At 40.4% G+C, this 22,176-nt stretch overlaps 1 protein-coding gene across 2 annotated transcripts in view; it reads left to right on the forward strand.

Annotated features, from left to right (window-relative positions):
- PIK3R3 (phosphoinositide-3-kinase regulatory subunit 3) overlaps positions 1–22,176 on the forward strand; it is a 353,494-nt gene that overhangs the window by 321,921 nt on the left and 9,397 nt on the right. For both annotated transcript variants that reach the window (XM_077823539.1, XM_077823540.1), the window contains 8 exons: positions 10,029–10,140; positions 12,374–12,472; positions 13,917–14,097; positions 15,074–15,199; positions 16,564–16,706; positions 19,601–19,777; positions 20,746–20,820; positions 21,237–21,407. In XM_077823539.1, the coding sequence (XP_077679665.1) occupies positions 10,029–10,140; positions 12,374–12,472; positions 13,917–14,097; positions 15,074–15,199; positions 16,564–16,706; positions 19,601–19,777; positions 20,746–20,820; positions 21,237–21,407 (1,084 nt within the window). The remainder of the gene's footprint in view (positions 1–10,028; positions 10,141–12,373; positions 12,473–13,916; positions 14,098–15,073; positions 15,200–16,563; positions 16,707–19,600; positions 19,778–20,745; positions 20,821–21,236; positions 21,408–22,176) is intronic.

A 22,176-nucleotide genomic window follows, 5' to 3' on the forward strand; every position in this document is an offset into this window, starting at 1 on the left:
CAAATATGTCAGTTGGGTCAAGAAAACCATGATAGTAATATATACATGGGACCCAAGGACTTGCAGTCATCTGAGGTTTTGTGATTTAAGAGGGTTGTAAGAAGTGCTGTGGCATCTGCCTGTTTCTCAAGGTAGATCAGGAGTTGTATTTTGGAATACTTATCCTTTTTGGTGACTAACGTGTAAACTTTTCGGCATTGTGTGTCTGCCATCCTGGAACAATCCTCCTGATCTGAAGTTGATTAGTGCAGAGTAAGTTAATAATTGCTGCACTAACAGTTCCAGCTAATTAAGTGTACCTCGTAGAAAATTAACTTTCCTTGGATGTTCTGCAAATCTATAGAAGAATACATTGTCATAAATTGGCTTGGCAGAATTAGATTTTTTTAAAAATGTATTGCATCTGTATAAATCCATGGTATGCTCACATCTTGAATATTGCATGCAGATGTGGTCGCCCCATCTCAAAATGATATTGGAATTGGAAAAGGTACAGAAAAGGGCAACAAATAGGAGTAGGGGTATGGAACAGCTTCCATATGCGGACAGATTAATAAGACTAGGACTTTTCATCTTGGAAAAGAGACAGGTAAGGTAAGATATGATACAGGCCTATAAAATCCTGACTGGTGTGGAGAAAGTAAATAAGGAAGTGTTATTTACTCCTTCTCATAACACAAGAACTAGGGGTTAGCAAATGAAATTAATAGGCAGCAGTTTTAAAACAAACAAAAGTATTTCTTCACACAATGCAGACAGCCTGGGAACTCTTTGTCAGCAGATGTTGTGAAGGCTTTAACAGGGTTCTTAAAAAAGAAAGGTTCATCAATGGCTATTAGCCAAGATAGGCAGGGATGCGAAACCATGTTCTGAAATGTCCCTACCCTCCATTTGCCAGAAGCTAGGGAATAGATGACCGGCTGGATCACTTGATTACCTACCTGTTCTGTTAATTTCCTCTGAAGCACCTGGCATTGGCCACTGTTGAAAGACAGGATACTGGGCTTTCAAAAAGTTAAAGCCTTGCAATCGTTAAAACACAAATTGTAAACATATACAAAGTAAATATCCTTAAATTAAGCTCTAAGTTTTCAAACCGCATTTTTCTTTCTTTGCCTATCTGTAAATTTTGATTGTCGATGAAAATATTTTTTGTCAATTTGTGTATGTGCAATGCAATAGACATTTACGAATAATCTAATCCTTCCAAGTCTGGTAATAAAGTAATGTAGTTTATATCTGCTGTTTTACTTAGTTTCAGTAGCAGATACGAAACAGATCGTTAAAGTGCTAATAAGAATGCTTGCTATTTGAATTGTGCAACTTTTTTCCATCTAGTTATTTTAGCTTTATAACCTTCTAGATGCAAGCAATTATGAAATAGCCAAGGAAAGTAATATGTTAAATAAACATGTTCACTCTTGGTGTAGCTTTGCTAGAGTTGGTGGAATTACTGCAACAGTAAATTTGGTCTGTTATACTGTATACAATAGTCAGTTCATTACGTGTATCCCTGATCTCTACAGGATGGAATCTGAATAGTTTATGTACATTGGCACTACATTGTGGATGAAGATTGTTAGTAAAATGGTATGCTACGGGCCTATACTTCAGAAATATTTAAATCTTCGTGCTTCAAATGTGAAGTTTGAAGTGGCTGTGATGTTCTATAGGAAGACCATCATGATGCCTTTGTGCAACCCAGTACAGCTTTGCTCTGCACTACCTTCCCACCTGGCCTTCAATGGAGGTAGAAAGGGGCATGGCTGCAGCACTCCAGCCATATCGTCATCTGATATCCCTGAGACTGCTTGAAACTCCTGCAGGGATTAGCTGAAGATCCAGGAGCTGACATGAGTGAATTGGGGGGTAACTGAAAATCTGGCCCTCCAACTTCAGTTGGATTTATACCAGTGTAAATGAAAAAAGAATGAGGACTGTTTCTTTTGCATAGTAAACACCTTTAGCACTTTGCCAATGAACATATGAAAACAATTTTCACGATTTGCTCACCCAAGGGGTTGCAGTGGGGTGGGGGAAACTTTACCCTGGTTTAATGATGACAATCATATTACAGTTAAGTTTGAAAATTGAATGCTGTGGTGATGGACATAGCATAAGAATCTGAACATATCCAACACAAAACTTTGTTGTGAAGCAGTTTGACTTGTTACACACGCCATACCTGACAAACCCACAAAAGCAAGAAAACAAAATTGAGCCATCTTCCATACTTTCTGTTCCTCTGCCCACCATCCATACATCTTAACTCTTGTCTGCCTTTCACCATTCTGCATGCACACCTTTACCATGTTTTTTTCTCCCAATAGTAGTAGTTGGCTGTGTTGGACGAGAATAATTTGGTAAAAGGTTTCATGGAAGACTGGCATCTCTAGATGGGCAGAGTTAAGGTTGTGGTGCATGGTCCATGGTATCTGTGGTAAGGTGGATGGAGAAGTAGAGGGTATCTACTCTTGAATGGTTTACCTACTCGTTACCTTGCTTTTGTGGAGCTGTATTTTGGGGTGGGAGGTTAACATCCCTGCTTCACAATGAAGTCTTGTGTATACACTTCCTAATACTGAATTGGGGATGGGGACTTGGCAAGGGGTTGGATAGAATCACAGTGGCTGACAGAATATTTTCTGTCAGTAGCTGTGCATGAACCTTTATGTCAGCAGGTGCACATGAGCCCTTCTGTTGCAAGTTACAAATTTCTAACAAAAGTTCCTGATGAACGAGGTTTCCTCCTTCAGGGGGTTTCTCTGTTGCATACACTGCACATAAGCTTTCAATTATGCCATGAATAACAGCTAAAAAGTACCCTAAACGCAACTTTGAATAAAGAAACAACTTTTTGCAGCAGACCTACTCAAGATACACTTCTCTATCAAGTTTTGTGTAGATTGGTCAACAATGAAAAATGTAGGACTCCCAAAGAAAAATTGCACTGAGACGTATTAAAAGTAATGGGGGGGAGGAAGAAAGCAAAAACTATATAGAATATTCAGAGGGCATAAAATGAATCTGGTGTGGAATTTCACAGCACCCTCACCTACTTTTAGAGAGGAATTTGTCCTGTTCTGAGCCCACTTGAAAATATAGTCCTAACTATAGAGTAGCTAGATGCTTCCACAATAATGGCACTACCTTATACAACATTGCATTATGACCCCCCAGAATATTAATCGGTTGTCTCAAACCTAGAACTCAGCTTGGAATCTCACTGATCTGTTGTGATCCACTTGTCCTAAAGTGTGTGTGGGTGTGTGTGGAGGGTGGAAGGGAGGGAGCAGCATTTGTATTAGAGGGTTACCAGAAAAAGAGGGATAGTTAAACAAAAATCCTCAAGTGACTTTACAAAATTGCTGTGACCCACAATTGACTCCAGCCTACTGATTGGGAGCCATGGTTTTGCAAATTAGTCTTGCAGTTCAGCACTTTTCTGCACTTCCCATTGTAAATCCTATGTCCCTAGGAAAATACTAGAAGGAAAGGTTCAGTAATGCAGACATTTTTAGTCTCATTGGCATCTGTCTCAAAAGCTTAAATTAAAGTTTAATTAACTGCAGACTTTTATCTATCATGCAAATACTGCAGCCCAGGGAATAAATTGAGTATGTGATGGAACTAGATGCCACTTGGTGATCTAGCATTACTAAAATCAACGCAATTGCTTTTTCTTGGGGGAAGCTGCCTTTATCACAGACCATAACTCCTGAATTAGTCCTGGCTAAAAAATCCACATTTTGGTTCTGTAGATTTATAATTGCTTTTTTTGGTTTTGGTTTTAAGAAAACGATCCTTTTAACATTTTTGCAGGAAAAGGGCAATTGGACTAAATTGATATTGGCTGTAACTTAAGTGAAGTATGTATATCACTAGTTACTTCCGGGGGTGAGTATGGCCCATTGACTTGAAAGATTTAAATTCCCTTGTAAAGAGGGGGGAGAATTAGGAAATGTTTAAAACTCAGTAATATATCGCCAGCATGCTTAGTTCTTTAGACTGGCTGTGGACAAGATTTGACTTAGAGGTTTCTATTTGTATTGCGTTTTGAGTAGCATCTAAACAAATCCCTATGCATTCAAGAAAAAGCATCAGAACTATAACTTTGCTGACGTCTAATCTCTGTGCCTGCATCTCGGGGGGGGGGGGGAATTGTATTTCGCTTCTGTAGAACAGCTCTGCCAAAACTACCTGCTGGAAATTGCACAGCTACATTCTGTGTGCTGATGTCATGCAACATACGATCCCAGTACTTTGCTGCCATTGGCTGAAGTGCTGTCTCCATTCAGAAATCAGTTTTTTCCAACAGACTCTGTTTTAGACTAGAGTTGATCTTAGAGAGCAGGTTCTGGAGGAGGTTAGGGTTGTTAACAAGCAAGCTTTAGCAAAACTATGCTAGTATTAAAAAATGGCTCTTGCCCATGCATAAGTAAAAGCCTGAAGAAAAGCTTTGTGTGGCTCGAAAGCTTGTATCTCTCACCAACAGAAGCTGGTCCAATAAAAGATCTTGGTTCTTGAGACACGGTGGGAGGGGCAATCTGTAATTCAGTGATCCATACCAGGCAGTCACAGAGCAATCTCAGTAACTCACTGATGCAGGTGAAGAAATGTCTTGTTCAGTTGCAGCCTTGGATTTTGGAAATGAGATGTGTGTTAAAGCTGTTCTGAAGAATTTGTGTGTTTTGTTTCCCTGGTGCTAAACGTTTTCATGCTTTAATAAGAGAGAGAGAAACAATGCACTCTGTCATTTGAGACATGGCTGCTTTCATGTCTCAGAAAAAAAGTTTGTGGCCCTGATTCTGATCTTAGTGCAGCATAACTCAATTGACCTAGTGGATTTACTCCTCTCTCACCAATGTAAGATCAGATTTGTGCCTCAGCAATAGACTGTGGAAAGACACAGCTCCATTTTCAAGGAAGTTTTGTATTCTGCACACCCTACACTCCAATTTTCATTTCCTTTTTATCCTCACTTTATTGTAGGCTTTTAACTCAATATTTTGTTTCAGGTATAGTTTTATGAAATAGACTTTGTTAAAGTCCTTCACAAATTGGGATTGACGTCTAATGCCTTATTTTTTTTATTTACTTTTCACACACAGAGATGTACCACAGAACTTCCTCTAGTTCTACTGCTGTTAGTTTTTACCAGTATCCACACACCACTGTCTTAAGATCACTTATGTAATTCTCTAATTTATCACTGTACAAATTCTGTAAAAGCATCAGTGTGGTTGGTAGCTGCTTCACTGCTGCAATACGTTTGGAGTAAAAGGCACTTGCTAAACCCATAAATGAAAAGCCTCTGTCCCATTGTTCATAGTTCTATGTTGCAGAGCCTAAAATATTTTCACATCCAGCACTTCGTTCAAGTAGCTTCCAGTAGATTACAGTACTACCAGGCTGGAAAAAAAAAAAAGTCAAGCAAGAAATATCAAAAGTATTTGGGCCTTTAACCTTATTACGCATTCTGGGTAAACTGATAGTTGGAGCCTGGTCCTGCAACCCCTACTCATGTGAATAGTCCCGCTAACTTCAGTCCAATCCTTTGGGTGACTGAGTTACAAGGTTTGGTCCCAGGTTCTCTTGAAACAAAATGCCCTGTCCAGCAAACACTTTTATACAATAGAACTACCTGCTTCACTTCAATGAGATGACTCTCCTGAAAAAAGGCTACTCACATGAGTAAGGGTTTACAGGGTTATGCCCAAAATCTGTTGCCTGTCCCTTTTCCTATGTTCCATATTTCACTCAAATATTTCTGACTGTATAATAACATCACCAAGCAGGCAAGCTTGTGAGACTAAGAACTGATGTTTATCTGGCATAGGGAAGGGAAGAAGGGGAAGCCCAAATCATAGCGGGGAGACTAATGCAACACCTGTGCAGTCATACAGAGCTCTTGGTTCCCTGAAGTGCAGGGCTCATGTCAGCTCTTTGTTAAAGCTCCCAGTGCTCTGAAGCAGGGGTACGGTAGTCTGGAAAGGTTAAGAACCGCAAGTTTCATCTCACTTAAACTACTTGCTTACAAAATCAGACCTAAAAATACAAAAGTGTCACAGCACACTGTTACTGAAAAATTGCTGACTCATTTTTATCATCTAATTATAAAATAAACCAATTGGAATATAAATATTGTACTTGTATTTCAGTGTGATACTTGAGCCTGTTTTTTTTTACTTGGTGGGCCTTGTCTAAAGCCTGAGTCTCAGGTGGTGGGGCTGAAGCATGTAACTTAACTTTATGGAGCCCCGGGCAGTTGCTGTGCTTGCCACTCCCTAACGCTGGCCCTGTATTTGCAATCCCCTTAAACCTGTCTCCTACCCCCCACCTGGGAGCTAGAGCCTTCAGATTGAGGAAACGCTGATCTAGATGGGTACTCAACTCCCTGGAAGACCCTTGTGTACCCCCAGGGGTACACATGCCCCTCGTTGAGAACCATTGCTCCGAACAGAAGATGATCTGCGAAATAGCTCCATAGTGCGCAAACAAGCAACATATACCTAGCAGCCTGCAAAGATTAGGACCTTATCCATGTGCAGAGTATCACATTCTAAAGGGCTTGTCTAAATGAAGATTTAGTTTGTGGCAAGCTGGGGGGTGAATCTACTCCACAGTTGCCTGCCCCACACTAAGTATCTATCCTGCTTTGAAACAGGACTAGATTAAAGCATACTTGCAAACTGTTAGTGCGTGTCAGCAGGGTTGTTTATGGGCAAGTAGTGCATGGCAAGCTAGTGCGAGGTAAATTCACACCCCGGCTTGCCACAAACTAAATGATCTTTTAGAGGAGCCCAAAGAAGAAGCCCTTTGTCATTCATAAACTTCCTTCCATGGCAGTTTCTTGCCTTTTGGTGTAGCAGTACAGTATCAGTAATATCTGAATTAATAAAGGCTATGGAGAAAAACCAACACGCTTTCATGGACTTTTAACTGAGACAGAAATGATAGTGTTAATTGTATTTATTTCTGTTTATATAACTTCCCAACTTAAGCCTACTGATGTGTGGAATCCGTAGATGTGAAGAAACAAATTTGGGGCAAATTCTGTCCCATTCCTGGAGAGTAGGAAGGACTCCTGCTCTGTCTGGACAGGTCTGGTTCGTTCCCACTGGAAGTTCAGTTAACAGTGACTTAAAAACAAAAAACACCCACCTGCATTGGTTTGTCTACACTACAGCTTCCTACAATGGAGCTGCACGAATGCAGTGGTGGAGAATATTAAGCCAAAGCTGAGAAAGGACATGATCTTCATGTGTAAAGATCAGCTCTGCCAGAATGGTAACCCCCAACATCGTATTTTGTCTGTGGTATAAGACTGACTGAGGAAAAATTACCACCAGCATCACAATATTCTTGCTAGGCCCCCCATTTGACTTGTGAGATCCCATGAAATCATCACGTATGTGGCATGGTTACAAGGTGGTGGTTCGTTTTTGTTTTTTTTTAAAAAAACACTGCAGTGCAAAGAGCTAGAGCCTCCTGTGCTTGCTTAGTTGGTATTGGTTTGTTAAAACTATGGAAGGTTCTGGAACAGATCTAGAGTAGCAGGTTTTTGAATCTTTTATTCTGACCTAATATTGAAGGCAGCTGTTAGCTACTGAATTCTAAACATTGTCTACACTTTGTGTGTGTGTGTGTTTGTTTTTTCCCCTAGTAGTAGTTCATTTAAAGTATGCGTGGCAGAAACGTCCAAACGTGAGTTTAAAAAGAAATTGTCACTGTACTTTTTTGGGGGGGTAATCCAAAAATATGACTGAACAGAGACTTTGTGGATAAAATGACAGCCAGTTAAACTTTTTGGTAGTCAGAAAACAAAGTAGAATCACAGGGCCATAGGGTTTCAGATATACTACTGACTTCAGTGATACTCTGGATTTACATTGCTGTAACGGAAATCAGAATTTAGCTCCTAGAGCAGTGGTCCCAAAACTTTTTATCTCACCCCCCTCCCTTGCCCCGGAGCAGGGCTGTGGCTCCTGGGGGGGAGGCGGGTGCAGACAGGGGTAAGGGGGCCAAGCCTGGGGCCACAGCTGGGACAGAGCCAGGAGCGGAGTTGGAGGCCTGGGCATGGGGCTGGTAGCCAGAAGCAGAGCTGGGTGGCTCTCCCTCCTCGCCTTCCCCAGTGGGTGCTGGCCTGGGCCCCAGCCACGCTCCCCCAAATATTCCTCAGCATCCCCCAAGGGGGCATGTCCCACAGTTTGGGGACTTCTGTCCAAGAGGCTGCTTCAAGCAAGGAGGTAGACTAAGGCATGAACTTAATTCATTCTGAGTAGTACCTGTATACCATCTGAAAGGGAGGGCCGCACAACCATAACGACCATGGTTATAAATCAGGGGGCCACATTAAATCTAGTAGAAGCAAGTAACTTCAGTGAGGCCAATGGAATTGCACCCTCCTGATACAAGATCTTATTGGTCCTCTAGACTCATGCACACCTGGACATTCCCAGCTGAACCACAAAACGAACCTGTATGTTGCAGCTTTAACATTCAGTACCACAGAATGAATGCTACTATCTGAATCAGGTGCTTGGTCAGTAACTCCAGAGTGTGAACGTCTGGGTCAAGGTTCAGGTTAGTTTAGATTGGCTTGGTTGAGTACTTGCTGGTTCGTCCAAGAACAGTGAAGCTACTGTGTGTTGGATCCTCAACATGAAATAGCATTTGAAACTGCAGTTAGAGTACAGGGTTTGTTGTTGTTGTTTTTTCAATGTGGGAGGTGTGGTTCAGAGGTGAACAGATGAATGGCTCTAAGCAATGCAACTCTCAATGTCCAGTCACTCTGCACTTGAACTAGAGATCAAAAAAATTTGTTTCAAGTGATCATAATTGCATTCCTGACTGTGCACCAGATTGCATGCACTTGCATTAAGAATTGCAGTCTTGCTATATTCAGTATTTTGAGACACACACCTTCTGGAGGCTGTGTAATCTGGGCCTGGGAGCATGTGGTGTGTCTACACTGCAAAAATAAACCCGGGTCTACTGACCTGGGCTTGCGCAAAGGGGCTAAAAATAGTAGTGTAGATGTTCCTGCTCAGGCTCTGAGATCCTGCCCCCTCACCAGGTTTCAGAGTTCAGGCAGGAATGTCTGCCCTGCTGTTTTTAGCTCTGTAGCAGGAGCCTGAGTCAGTTGACCAGGGTTCTGAGACTTGCTACCATGGGCGTGGTGTCCCTTTTTGCTGCAATGTAAACATATCCATGGAGAGTTGTGCTCCCTTGAGACATGGCCTCTACCCCTTACAGTTCAAAGGGGAAGCTTGACAATTTAGGGCTAGATTGTGACTAGCCCAGCACCGGTTTACTCCCTTACTCCTCTCCGTGCTCCTCATTCCTTATTGTATACCTAAGCATGGGGCAATGGTTGCAGTCCTTGTGTTGCTAGTGGGGAGTGAAGTCTAGCTGAGGTCCAAACTAGTACCCTCCTCTTTTCACCAGTCAGCAAAGTTGATCTGACATAGGAGGGGGAGGGGATATTTACTCTTCAAAAGCTATGGCAAGGGCCACAGTTCCTCTGAGAACTGTAGCTGTTACAGAACTGTATGCCCACCACCCCACACACACATGCTTTCCAGGCTGTGACGGAAGCCACGGACAAGCCCTCAGTATTTTGCTTGGAGCGGTGAACAGTAAAATTATCCTAGTTATTGTGATGGTTGTCATGAATCCTCTTACCAAGAACTACCACTTCCTGTGAATTTCCCACTTGTTCAATTTAGAGACTAGATAGTTATTTTGGGGCCCAGCTCACTTCTTTTTGACATATGTTGTCCTAGTATAATGGGCTTTAATAAATTATGAATTCCATACATTTTGGAGAAAACGCATCCATACTCAAGCTGCCTGTTCTCTCCCATTAGCCAGTGACTAGTTTCTGTAACATTTCCGTTGCCTCGCCTTATGTAAGTTTCACTTCTGGCTTTTGTTAACTAAAATACCTTGACTGTTAACCTCTTGTCGTTTTAGTGATATAAGCCAGAAAGGTAAATGGAAAAAATCTGTTTTTTGTTTTTCAGCTCTTCCTCCAAAGCCCCCAAAACCGATGACTCCGATCAACATGAATGGAATAAAGGACAATTCCAGTTTCTCGCTGCAGGATGCAGAGTGGTACTGGGGGGATATTTCAAGGTAAAAAATGTTTATTTCTGGACTAGAATGAGCCTTTTTAAGCTGTGCTCCCTTTGGGCCTGTGTATACTTAGGCAACATTTCACTTCAGGAACTGCATTCAGGCCCAGATTTTGCAGATCGCTTGAAGTGTGTGTTTAAGTACTATGCTGAATTGGGAACTGAGTGTGTTTAACGTGTTCTGTTATGGTTATTGTTCTAGAACAGTAGTTCACAATCTTGTGGCCACAATTGTTTTCTTGGAATCTTTCTACAGATTCTTAAGTTTTGTTTTTTTTTTCTAGCCTTTCTGGTTGTGAAACAAAGCTATTCTGAATGTACTGGCTTCAGTCAGTAGATTTATTAAACGTAGCATTGGGGAATGAGCAATTCATGAAACTTTCAGTAAGTGTGTGTCTCTTATGTAAATAATAAAACCAGTAAATTAAATATGCTAGAGCTGAAAATAAAACAAGAATGAGATACTGTCTTGGATTGCTATTTGCTTTGTGGCTGAGTGTTGTCTAGGAAAAGAATTCATTAGCCCCACTACCTTCTTAACAGAAGACAAAAGGACTTTAGATCCCGATTGTGCCACCTTTACATTTTAGTACCTTACTCAAGTAACCCCATTTAGACCAGTGTGACGGGGTAGCACAATTCAGGCCCTTATTGAACAATGGCAAAACCTGATAACAGAATCAAGCCCACTGGGTTTTGTAATCTTAAATCATTTTTACAATAGTATTATTACACTGACCTAATGGCATTGCTCCTGATTTACCAGAGTAAATGATCTCTGAATGAGACCCAGTATATACAGTTTTGCAGGAATAGCTTTATATGTACTTTATCAGTTCATTTCATTTTCTTTTACAAAATACAACCCACAAATATATTTCATCAGTTGTCAATCCAGCTGCCTTGGGCAACAGATAAGCTTTTCATTGTGCCCGAAAAGCCAACAGACACTTACTTTATTGGACTGAGGGCTGGAGAATAAGTTAGGGATCTTCCACAATGAACTCCATCTCCAGCCCCCTGGGCACTACTAGAGAATGAAAGCTCAAGCATCCTAGCCATTCCCAACTGTTGGAGACATGGAGAGGCCATCTCTGAGATGTCAGGTCCAAGCTATAAAGGGTTCTGTGGCAACAATTTCCCTTTTTCTCCGATACCATTCATATCTGTAATGGAAATTGCTCTTTTGAAAGAGATTCTTCATCCAGGATAGTTAAATGCCACTAAGAACACTTTTATAAAGAATGGAAAAAAAGCTCTTATAGCAATCTCTGAATTAAAATATCCATTATTATTCCTTTTAAAATGTAGGTGTATTGCCTGCATCTCATGGGTGGTGGTGAGGGTACATGAGAGGTGCTCTCAATCAATCAAATAGATAAAGTGTGTGGTTTGTAACTTACCTCTGAGATCCTTGTGTGAAAGATGCCATAAAGGACAAGGTATTAGTTTTGTAAGTAAAGCATGGTATGTAATTTGGATGGAATGAGTTTCCTGAAAGTTTAACTAACTCTTAGCTCAAACACTTTGTTTGAAATGCTTATGGGTCCTACCCATTCCATAAAAGCCTCTTCCATTTAATTAAAAGAATAAACCCTAAATTTCTTCTCTCACAACAGTTGAAAATTAGGAGTAATTCCACTGGAATTAGTGGCATTACAGTAGTTTTAAAACTGGTGTAAAAGAAATATCTGAATCAAACCACTGATGGACCTTGAGACTAGAACTGTGCTAAAGTGTGGATACTTTTCTGACACCATTCTGTGAATGACCATATTCGTGCCAGTTTCTTAAAGGGCCAGAAGTGCCTTCACAAAAGTCACCTGTTTCCAGTTTGGATTTAAATGTGAGCAGATCCCAATGAAAGATTTTGAACTTGGTGATTTCTCTGAAACACAGCTGCTACTGTTGTTATACATAACCTTCTTCCTAAATAGCAGTTAAGTGCAGCTGCTGGTTTTTGCTAAAAGTGAACAAGTTCAAACCGGTCTAAGATAGCCTTAAAGGCTGAACAGAAATATTATCCCTATGCATATCCTAAATCTGAAATAAGAGAATTTGAAAAGCAGACATTAAATCCTCAGATTGCATAAGATTTTGAAAGCAAAACAGAAAGGAAATCTAATTCCTTACGCACCCTGACACTGATGGCCTCTCTTTGAATGTGTGTTTTAAAGCAAATTGTCTACCTAACACTTCTCGTTTATCTTTCTTGCAATCTTCCATTCCTCCAGGGAGGAGGTAAATGACAAATTACGAGACATGCCAGATGGAACATTTCTGGTGCGCGATGCATCAACCAAGATGCAGGGAGACTACACTCTGACATTGCGGTAAGTGTTGGGTATTTTCACTCTCTTGTCATACCTTGCTTTTAGTAGTGTCGCCAGTGTCAGTAGATACCACATTAGTATTTAATTGAGATGCCCTCAGTGGTAGTCTCCACTGTCTGGGGAACATTTCTCCAGAGATTGCTGATGAGGAGTTTGGAATAAGGAAACAAATGACCAGCTCCTGGAAATTCCATCCCACTTCTTATGCTGAGCCCGGTGCATACTGGACAGTATTATTTGGATGTCTCTGTGATGCAGACATAATCAGTAAAGGTCCTAGTTCTGTATCTCTCTCTGTCTCTGTACTTTGATTTAAGGAGGTTCCGTTAAGCTGGGACACTGCATTTAATGACACTGATTCTGATTGCACAGCAGAGTGTAACTCAGTGCAGAATCTGGTCCGGTATGTTCACCAAATAGTAGGATCAGCTTTCATCTGAGTTGCCATGTGATAGATGGTTATGTTGTCTTGGAGTTCAAAATCTGCTTCCTTCGTGAGTTTAAAAATGTACTCTTGTGGCCAAATTCTGCTCTGACTTGCATATTGCACAACCACACTGAAGTTAGTGAGGATAATATTTCTATCCAGTCAGGATTTTGCCTTAAGTCTAATTAGGGGTGGTCTGAATATTTAACCATATAAGCATGTATCTGCAGGAGCCATAAGTTAAGAAAGCCGATAAAGGACAGAGCACTGTTAAATTTTTTTGCTAGTAGGGGGAAAAATAAGCAAGCACTTCTAGAAGTTGCCAGCAAATACAAACCTGGATAATGTAAAGTCCTGGATTAATTACCCTGTTATAAATCCTTCCAAGGATTTATTTAAGTTTGAGTATCCAGTGTTAGCATCCAACACTTGAGATTGTTTGTTTGATAATTGGTTTGCAGGTGCATTTTCATTTATATAATACTTTGATCTTTCCTGCCTGTATGTCCCTTGTTATTCGCCCTTTCTCTAAGCGGGATCTAGGCATCTCCTGACCTTGTGTTCTTTGGGGTTTTTTAATTATAATTTTTTTGGTTTAGTTCTGAGTTTCATATTCCTAGTTGCTTGCCTTGGGGCTTTTGCGTGACTGCCTTAAGGAATTCTGAGCATCCCCTTGGAGAATTTCTAGTTAAACTAGATCTTAAATACAATAAAGTAGTCCCCGAGTGAACACTGGAAGAGATTTACTTTGGGCTTTTCTGCTGCTCAGATAAAACTTGAGGAGACCTTTGTATGTATTTACTTTTATCCTTTTACATATTAATATATATTAGATAATTTAGTTACAAAGGTACATATTAGATTGTCTGACTAGCTACAATGATTCTTGTGTGTTGCCTTTATGAAAAACTTAGCATGGCTACTCATACCATATATGTGGCCGCTTGTGTGTATGTCTGTGCACGCATGCTACCCATGCACACAACAAAACCTCTAAGCTAGTGTATTGCCTTACAGGAAGGGTGGCAACAACAAACTGATAAAGATTTATCATCGGGATGGAAAATATGGTTTTTCTGATCCATTGACATTTAACTCTGTTGTGGAGCTGATTAACCACTACCGCCATGAATCTCTTGCCCAGTACAATCCTAAGCTTGACGTGAAGCTGATGTATCCAGTATCCAGGTATCAACAGGTGAGGTTTCCAGAGAACCAATAACTGTTAGCAGATGTGTTTTTTTTGTAGTTTTTTCTTGTCATAAAACTTAGACTTTCTATCCAGAGCCTGGATTTTTCACATGAATCATGTGAAAACTCAAAGCCCTTTTATGCTTGAAAACTCAACTTCACATTTTCAAGGACGAAGTAGTGGTTCCAAGAGTCCATGTGGTCTAAAACAATAACCACAAAGTTAGGAGAAGGAGGTCCTGACCTCTACTTTGAGCACTCACACTGACAGACTTTATAATTTTTCCAGCTACGTAAACATCTGCTTCACTGCATCCTTATGATGTAGGTAATTGTCATCGCCTACATTTTAAAAGTGGAGAAGCTGAGGCTGAGAGATTTAGTGAATTACATGCAGGGCTCTGTGGTCTAGGATGCAAAGCAACTGTTTATGTACAAAATATGTTAAAATCAGTCACTGGCAGAAGTGAGAAGGCCACCTGGCTCCATGCCCTGTGCTTAGTTCTCTAGATTCTGGGGCTTTGGGCTGACCCCGCTTCCTCCTCCATGCTATACAACAGTCTTTTAATACTGAGCAAAATGTCTCCCAGGGTTGTAGCAGTTTTCCACAAGTTCTGTGAACTCTTGTTTTAAAAACAGACAAAAAAAAACTTTGATCTTTCCTGCCTGCATTATTCCCTCCTTCTCTAAGGGGGATCTAGGCATCTCCTGATTTTACGTTGCCTTTGTTGGGTATCTTTTTTTATTATAATTTTTGGTTTAGTTCTAAGTTACATATTCCTAGTCGCTCACTTTATAGACTGTGAAACTTATTTTTTGCTTTGCCAGACTAGATCTCTCTTCTATACTTCTAGAAGCCTGATGTAAAAAATGCTGCATAATTGATCACAGAAATATGCACATTTACTAGGTTGACAAGGAACAGTGCTTAGAGAAACTACTTTGCCTAAAGAATTACCTTCTTTCTTTCCTGATATACACAGGATCAGTTGGTAAAAGAAGATAACATAGATGCAGTAGGTAAAAAGCTTCAGGAATACCACTCTCAGTATCAGGACAAGAGTAAAGAGTATGACAGACTATATGAAGAATACACCAGAACATCACAGGTCAGTTTTCAAAATAACCTTTTGTTGATCATTACAGCAGCTGTCTGTCTGAAAAGCTGAACTTCTGTCCCTAGTAAGACCGTGAAACAAATTATTATTTTAAAAAAAATTAATACACAAAGGAAAACAAAAGCGTAAGCAATAGGTAGCAAATTTGTCTTGTCTTTGATTTCAGTTTGGGGCTTTTTTTGGTGTGGGGATGGCAATTACAAAGTTAATAAGTAAAGGAAATGTGATTGAATGTAGCTTTTCCATATAAGATAGGGCACTGCACTTCTGGAGGAATGGCACAGCCCAGATGAAGGTTTTAAGCTATCACAGGCACCATAGCAGCTCCCAGCATAAATCAGAGCAGCCGGAAGTGATGCTGTCCTATATAGTATGTGCACCAGGGATTTTTTTTTCCCTCGGCCAGCTAAGAGACATTTCCGGGAACTGCATGCAACTGTGTCGTCATACAGGGGTCGTAAAGTAGGATAGAATCCTAGAAGAAGAGGTATCGAAGGGCACCACCCTTGTATTAGTAGGAGCATTGCCAGCAGATCGAGGGAAGTGATTATTCCCCTCTATTCGGCACTGGTGAGGCCACATCTGGAGTATTGCGTCCAGTTTTGGTCCCTCCACTGCAGAAGGGATATGGACAAATTGGAGAGAGTCCAGCTGAAGGCAACGAAAATGATTAGGCGTCTGGGGCACATGACTTATGAGGAGAGGCTGAGGGAACTGGGCTTATTTGGTCTCCAGAAGAGAAGAGTGAGGGGGAATTTGATAGCAGCCTTCAACTACCTGAAGAGGGGTTCCAAAGAGAATGGAGCTCGGCTGTTCTCAGTGGTGGCAGATGACAGAACAAGAAGCAATGATCTCAAGTTGCAGTGGGGGCGGGTTAGGTTGGATATTAGGAAACACTATTTCACTAGGAGGGTGGTGAAGCACTGAAATGGGTTACCTAGGGAGGTGGTGAAATCTCCATCCTTAGAGGTTTTAAAGGCCCGGCTTGACAAAGCTTTGGCTGGGATGATTTAGTTGGTGTTGGTCCTACTTTTGAGTAGGGGGTTGGACTAGATTATTAAATTAAAGATCTGTGGTGGGATTCTCTTTCAAAGAAGCCTAATTACAAGTACTTTTTAACTTGGTAAACCTTGTGGAGGAAGAAATGGTCGGCTTTCTATGAGACTTTGGCTAAAGTGGGTTGGGTTTTTTCCTCTCCCATAAAACTCAGACTTTGCCACAATTTAAAAAAAAAAAAAATTTGAAAGTTTCTTTCTGACCATCAGTTTAGGAAGCATAACTGAGTCTTGCGCTTGTAACTTATTTCAGGATGCAAATGACTAAAGATGCTTTTTGGTTTTGGTTTCTTTGTATAGGAAATTCAGATGAAGAGAACTGCAATTGAAGCATTTAATGAAACCATTAAAATATTTGAGGAACAGTGCCACACACAAGAGCGATACAGCAAAGAATACATTGAACGATTCCGCAGAGAGGGGAATGAGAAGGAAATCGAACGGTAGGATCTCAAACCATACTTGTGTGTGCTCCTTACATAGACACACTAGTAAAGCTAACAGAAAATTCTGTTAAGCCTTCTTTTATATGATTAAAGAAGTTAAGTATGTTTACTAAAGATTCATATTCCTATGTTCAAATATCCCAAACAGTTGTGCACTGTAGAGGACAATCCTGCATTTGTTGGGAGGTAGACTGGATGATCTCTGGTCTCTAACTTCTATGAATCTAGATTTTTATAGTGAAGAGCTCTACAGGAAAATCTGAGGTTTAGATATGTATATTCTTAAAGCTCAAACAATACTATCTGGAGAGGGGGAGAAATTAATTTACAGCTAAAACATGAGCTAAAGAAAAGTTAGCTGTCTTCTAGCACTCACATGTAGAGTTAATCTCGGAAATGACTAGCTTGAAAGCACTTGTCATGTAATGTGCTCTTGGATGCCCATTTAGAAACTCCCATTGATCTTGCTAAGAGTTGCATGTGCATCAGAGATCAGGATTTGGCCCCAATCCAGTGCCTTCAAAGGTTCTTCAAACATTTTGAAATTAAGAACAAACCAATATTTGTAAAGCTGAAAACTTCCATAATATTTTACTACCTCTTTGTAAGACAACAATAGTAATCTAAGTCAATGAGGGGTTTTTGGGTAGTGGAGACCTGTGGGGATGGCAGTAGGCACTCTTCAAAGTGTGATTTCTGCCCTGAAAAATGGCCACTTCTGACTCAGCAGACCTTTTTCTTACGTGTTTTCATAGTCTTATCTACTGAATCTGACAAAAGGAAACTTTGTTTTAAATCATAGCAATGCACAAGAGAGCTGAATTCTGTTCTCCGCAAGCATCGGCAAAATTGTTTAACGTTTCAGTTACATGGGTGAATCAAAAAGAAAAGGAGTACTTGTGGCACCTTAGAGACTAACCAATTTATTTGAGCATAAGCTTTCGTGAGCTACAGCTCACTTCATCAGATGCATACTTTTCCACAGTATGCATCCGATGAAAAGTATGCATCCGATGAAATGAGCTATTGCTCACGAAAGTTTATGCTCAGATAAATTGGTTAGTCTCTAAGGTGCCACAAGTACTCCTTTTCTTTTTGCGAATACAGACTAACACGGCTGTTCTGAAACATGGGTGAATCAGTTTTCATTGGAACATGTCACATAGGGCTTAATTGGGTTGTACAAATGAGGGCATGATTTGTGCTACAGAATCTCTGACACTGATGTGTGAGAAGGAAATAACCTAGCTTGACTGTCAGATCCCCAGCTGAATTTGCATGAGATGCAGTTGAGAGAGAGAGAGAGAACATCTCTTCATTTCAAATATGCTCAGTTTACAAGTGGAGACTTGGTAAATCTGGAACCCCACCATCCCAGTATTAGTGTCACTTTTCAGTGAAAGACCACACTGATTTCCCCCCTACCTGTCAATGGCTATTAGTCTCCTACTGCAATTTGAATGAGGAGCTGGAGATGATAATGTAAGTCAATGTGAACTGCATCAAAATTTTCTTCTGTTAGAATCTGATCTTAATGTATGTTAAACCCCACTGTTAGCCATATTTTTATAACGTAGATTGAATTTCTATCTGGCCAAAGTCCATACAAAGGTTAATGGTTGAGGCTCAAACCTCTATTGCCTGCTAATAGCAAGGTGCAGTTCTTACTGTCAAACTTTGCCAATACCTAAGCACAACAAAGTAATGTGATCCTTTCTTCTGAATTCTTGATACTTCTAGCAATTCTTGCATAAAAAACCTATCCTAGTTTAGTTGCCTAAAGTTACTGTGATTTGAGCAACTACCTACTGTAAACCAAAAAGTCCCCTATTCTGTGTTTAAAACTTTTTATAGCGTGCCATAAATGTATGTTGCGTTTAACAAATCACAAAGTAAGATGCTATCCCTTTACTAAATAGTCTGAATGTAGGAAGCTTAACAGCAGAGCAGCTTTGTCTATTTTATATAGAGTTACACAGTAATAAAATGTCTCCAAACAGTTTTGCAGAGTAGATATTAAACTTCCATTTCTTAGTATGAGCAGTTGCGTTTATGTGCAAGGAATACAGTCTCATTCCAGTGTCATAAATGTTCTTGCTAAGATTTTTGCAAATAAACACAGCTGTAGATTGCTCTATGGTAAAAGGGCAAGTAAGATGGCTAACCTGACATGGCATCTTCTGAATTGCAGAAATATCCTTAGTGTGACTCTACTCTGAAAAGGCACTTTGTAAAGTGGGACATTGTGGGACACCCTGACACCAGAAAATTTGTGTCCAATGTGTTTTCAAGTGAAGTAAAGGAATGTGGGGGAGAAGGGAAGGTTGTTCCTAACTTCCAGGCCTGCAAACCAATTTGAGATCTGAAATTGAGTCAAGCAGGGTTCTTTCCAACGTGCTCATCGTCACCAGTACTAAGTGTCTGCTGCAGACCAAATCCTGTTGACAGTGACACCTGTGCTAGGATTGTATTACAGGTTAGAACCTGAGTAAGTAAATCTGAGTATATAGAGAGAGAATCAAATCTAGCTCACTCCCAGAGCTGTGTTGGCTTTGTCAAGAGTTTAAAAAAAAAAAAAAAGTCTTAAATTTTAAGATCTGTTTCTGAATGTATGATAGGAACAGATCCAAGGAGTAGGTAGGAAGCATCCTTTTAGTCACTTTTCAGGGTAGAACTGCACTCCAAACCAAGTGAAAGCACTTTACAATAGTAGCCACTACCAAACTGATGGTAACATGAGAGGAATGTGATATAAAGAAATATGGCTCTTTGTCTTCCAGTACTGTGTATAAGAGGTAAGCCATTCAATAACTTTCTTAAGGCTAGACCAGTCTGGACTGATTGTTGTTGTATATTTCTCTCCCTCTTAAACATTATAAATTTATTTACAGAATAATGATGAATTATGAGAAATTAAAATCACGCCTGGGAGAGATCCATGATAGTAAAATGCGTCTGGAGCAGGATTTGAAGAAACAAGCTCTGGACAATAGGGAAATTGATAAGAAAATGAATAGCATCAAACCCGATCTTATCCAGCTACGCAAGATCAGAGATCAGTATCTAGTGTAAGTAGGCAAGGCTTGTGCACCTCAAAACAGTGTCTGTGATTAACTTGGTTAAAGACCGTTGCCATCATTATGTATGTTCATTATACTAATAGGAGTCTGGTCTCCTTTTTATAATCAGAGTTGTGTGTGCACTAATAGGAGACTGGATCCCTTGTATGAAATGATTGAGTAGCTGGTTAGCCTTTCACTACTTCTGTAATAATAACTTCATGTCTTATTACTTTAACTGTCAGACTTTAAAGCATATCTGGTACACCAGTACATCACTAGTACATTCTACAGTATAGGTAGCTTTCATGTGAGTTAGAACATCAGGGATGATAAAGGGAGATGCCCTCTGACTGACCAAGTGCCTCCCTCCACTAATGTTAGCAGAACTAGGTTGAGAAGAGCAGAGGTCAAAGTGGTGGCTCCTTAGAATGGCGTACTCCCTCTTACTGACACAAATCCATAGGATTGGAACTTCACAGGCTGGGGAGGGCATAGCACTCCAAAGCACACTTCCCTCTGAGCCTTGTGGTATCAGAGAGTTAACACCAGCTCTATGTACACACCCCTTCAGAGAGAAGGTGAGAATGTTACATGGACAGAGGCACTAGTGACCATGCATGCTGCTCTGGGAGAGGGAGGCAGCCGCAGCCTCCATCAGAAGACCCAGCATAGCCTGCAATAGTACCTCCTTTCGACATTTGACCTGCAGGATGTGGAGGTCATGCCTCCTCTGCTGCTCCCTCCTCTGCTGCTCCTTCCCCAATAAAGAGATCATTCTAAGGAGACTATATAAGGGTGTACTGTGTAATGTTGCCTGGGGTCTCTGTGTCTTTCACATGGGCTTTAATGCAGGTGAGTAAGCTCAGTCTCTAGATTCTCTCCTTATGGGATCTATGTCTAAGCTTCTCTTCTATTTGGTCAGTAGCAAACAACTAGGAAACATATTAATGCTTTCTATTTTCTCATCCTGACAGATGGCTCAATCACAAAGGAGTGAGACAGAAGCGAATAAACGACTGGCTGGGAATCAAAAATGAAAATATTGATGAGTAAGTGCTCTTGTACATTTAATCTCTCTGATAAGTGGCAGAGCTCCGGTCTTCCCACTGAGGATCTCAGTAATATGAAATATCAGTTTCTGTATAAAGGATTGGAGTCTTATCCTAAGGGAAAGGCTTTTGTTTTGGTTTTTTTGGGTTTTGTTTTGGTTTTTGTCCTGTGAACCAGCATCTGTTTTCAGCTAATGTGCATGTTGCTACCTTTTTGAATAAGGATTCTTGGTTGACATTAAGTGACTATTAGCAGGCTGGTCTTCCAGTTTGAACTGCCTCTTCCAGATGTACTTTTTTATTTGCATTTTATCTTCCTTTAGAATGCTTTCTGCAGAATAAATCCTCCTCTTTATAACTGATTCCTTTTGCGAATGGGTGATGGAGCTAACAAGTTCCATCTCCTCTTTCTCTAGTACTTACTTTGTGAATGAAGAAGATGAAAACCTGCCACATTATGATGAGAAAACTTGGTTTGTTGGGGATCTCAACCGTATCCAAGCAGAAGATTTGCTCCGTGGGAAACCTGATGGAGCTTTTTTAATTCGAGAGAGTAGCAAGAAAGGATGTTACGCTTGTTCTGTGGTGTAAGTCTGTTTTCGTTATGGTTTAACTTACTTGGAAACCTCTAGATTGTCAATCTCAAGTATCTTTGCCATTTGAATTACTTTAGAAAATTCAAGCCACCTTAAAATTCACACGTTCAAATGAGTGCAATATACAGTGGATACATCTAGGTTACAATGGTACAACTTTGTTGCAGAAAGCTGCTAGTTTGGAGGCACAGGTATTGTGGGCCTTATGATCTTCAGTCATGTAATCACTAGGCTATAGTTCTGCAGCATTCCAATAAGAAACTTCATAATAATCTGTGGCCAGATATTCACATCACTCACTGATAAGGAACATGAGCAAAGTTTGGGTGCTGAAATGTTCCATGTGGCACACGTTGAGATTTGTTCTGATTTGCAGACATGCCAACTGCAGATCCACATCACTGCTATGTTTAAGATCATGATAGCACTTCAGAAAAGCATATTATTTCTGTTGATCAGTATTATGCCACAAAATAGCACTGAAATGGCATAATGTAACCTGCTTTTACTTTGGATTATAAAAGTTCCAGCATGGGGATTATCTAATATCTGATCTTTCTGGCAAATAGTTCCCAGGCTTGTGGAATAATCGTGGTGCTTCAGTAAATGCCAAGTTGGGGACTTGATTACTATAACTTTAGATAACAAACTGACTTGGGAACCCATGCTGTGTTTGCCAACTACCAAACATAGCCCAACATTCTCAGCTAGCTTCAAGGTACTGGTGAAATGCCGCCCACATCTGTTTCAAGAGAGCGAG

The sequence above is a fragment of the Eretmochelys imbricata genome, chromosome 8 (genome assembly GCF_965152235.1).
Source record: "Eretmochelys imbricata isolate rEreImb1 chromosome 8, rEreImb1.hap1, whole genome shotgun sequence".
NCBI lineage: Eukaryota > Metazoa > Chordata > Testudines > Cheloniidae > Eretmochelys > Eretmochelys imbricata.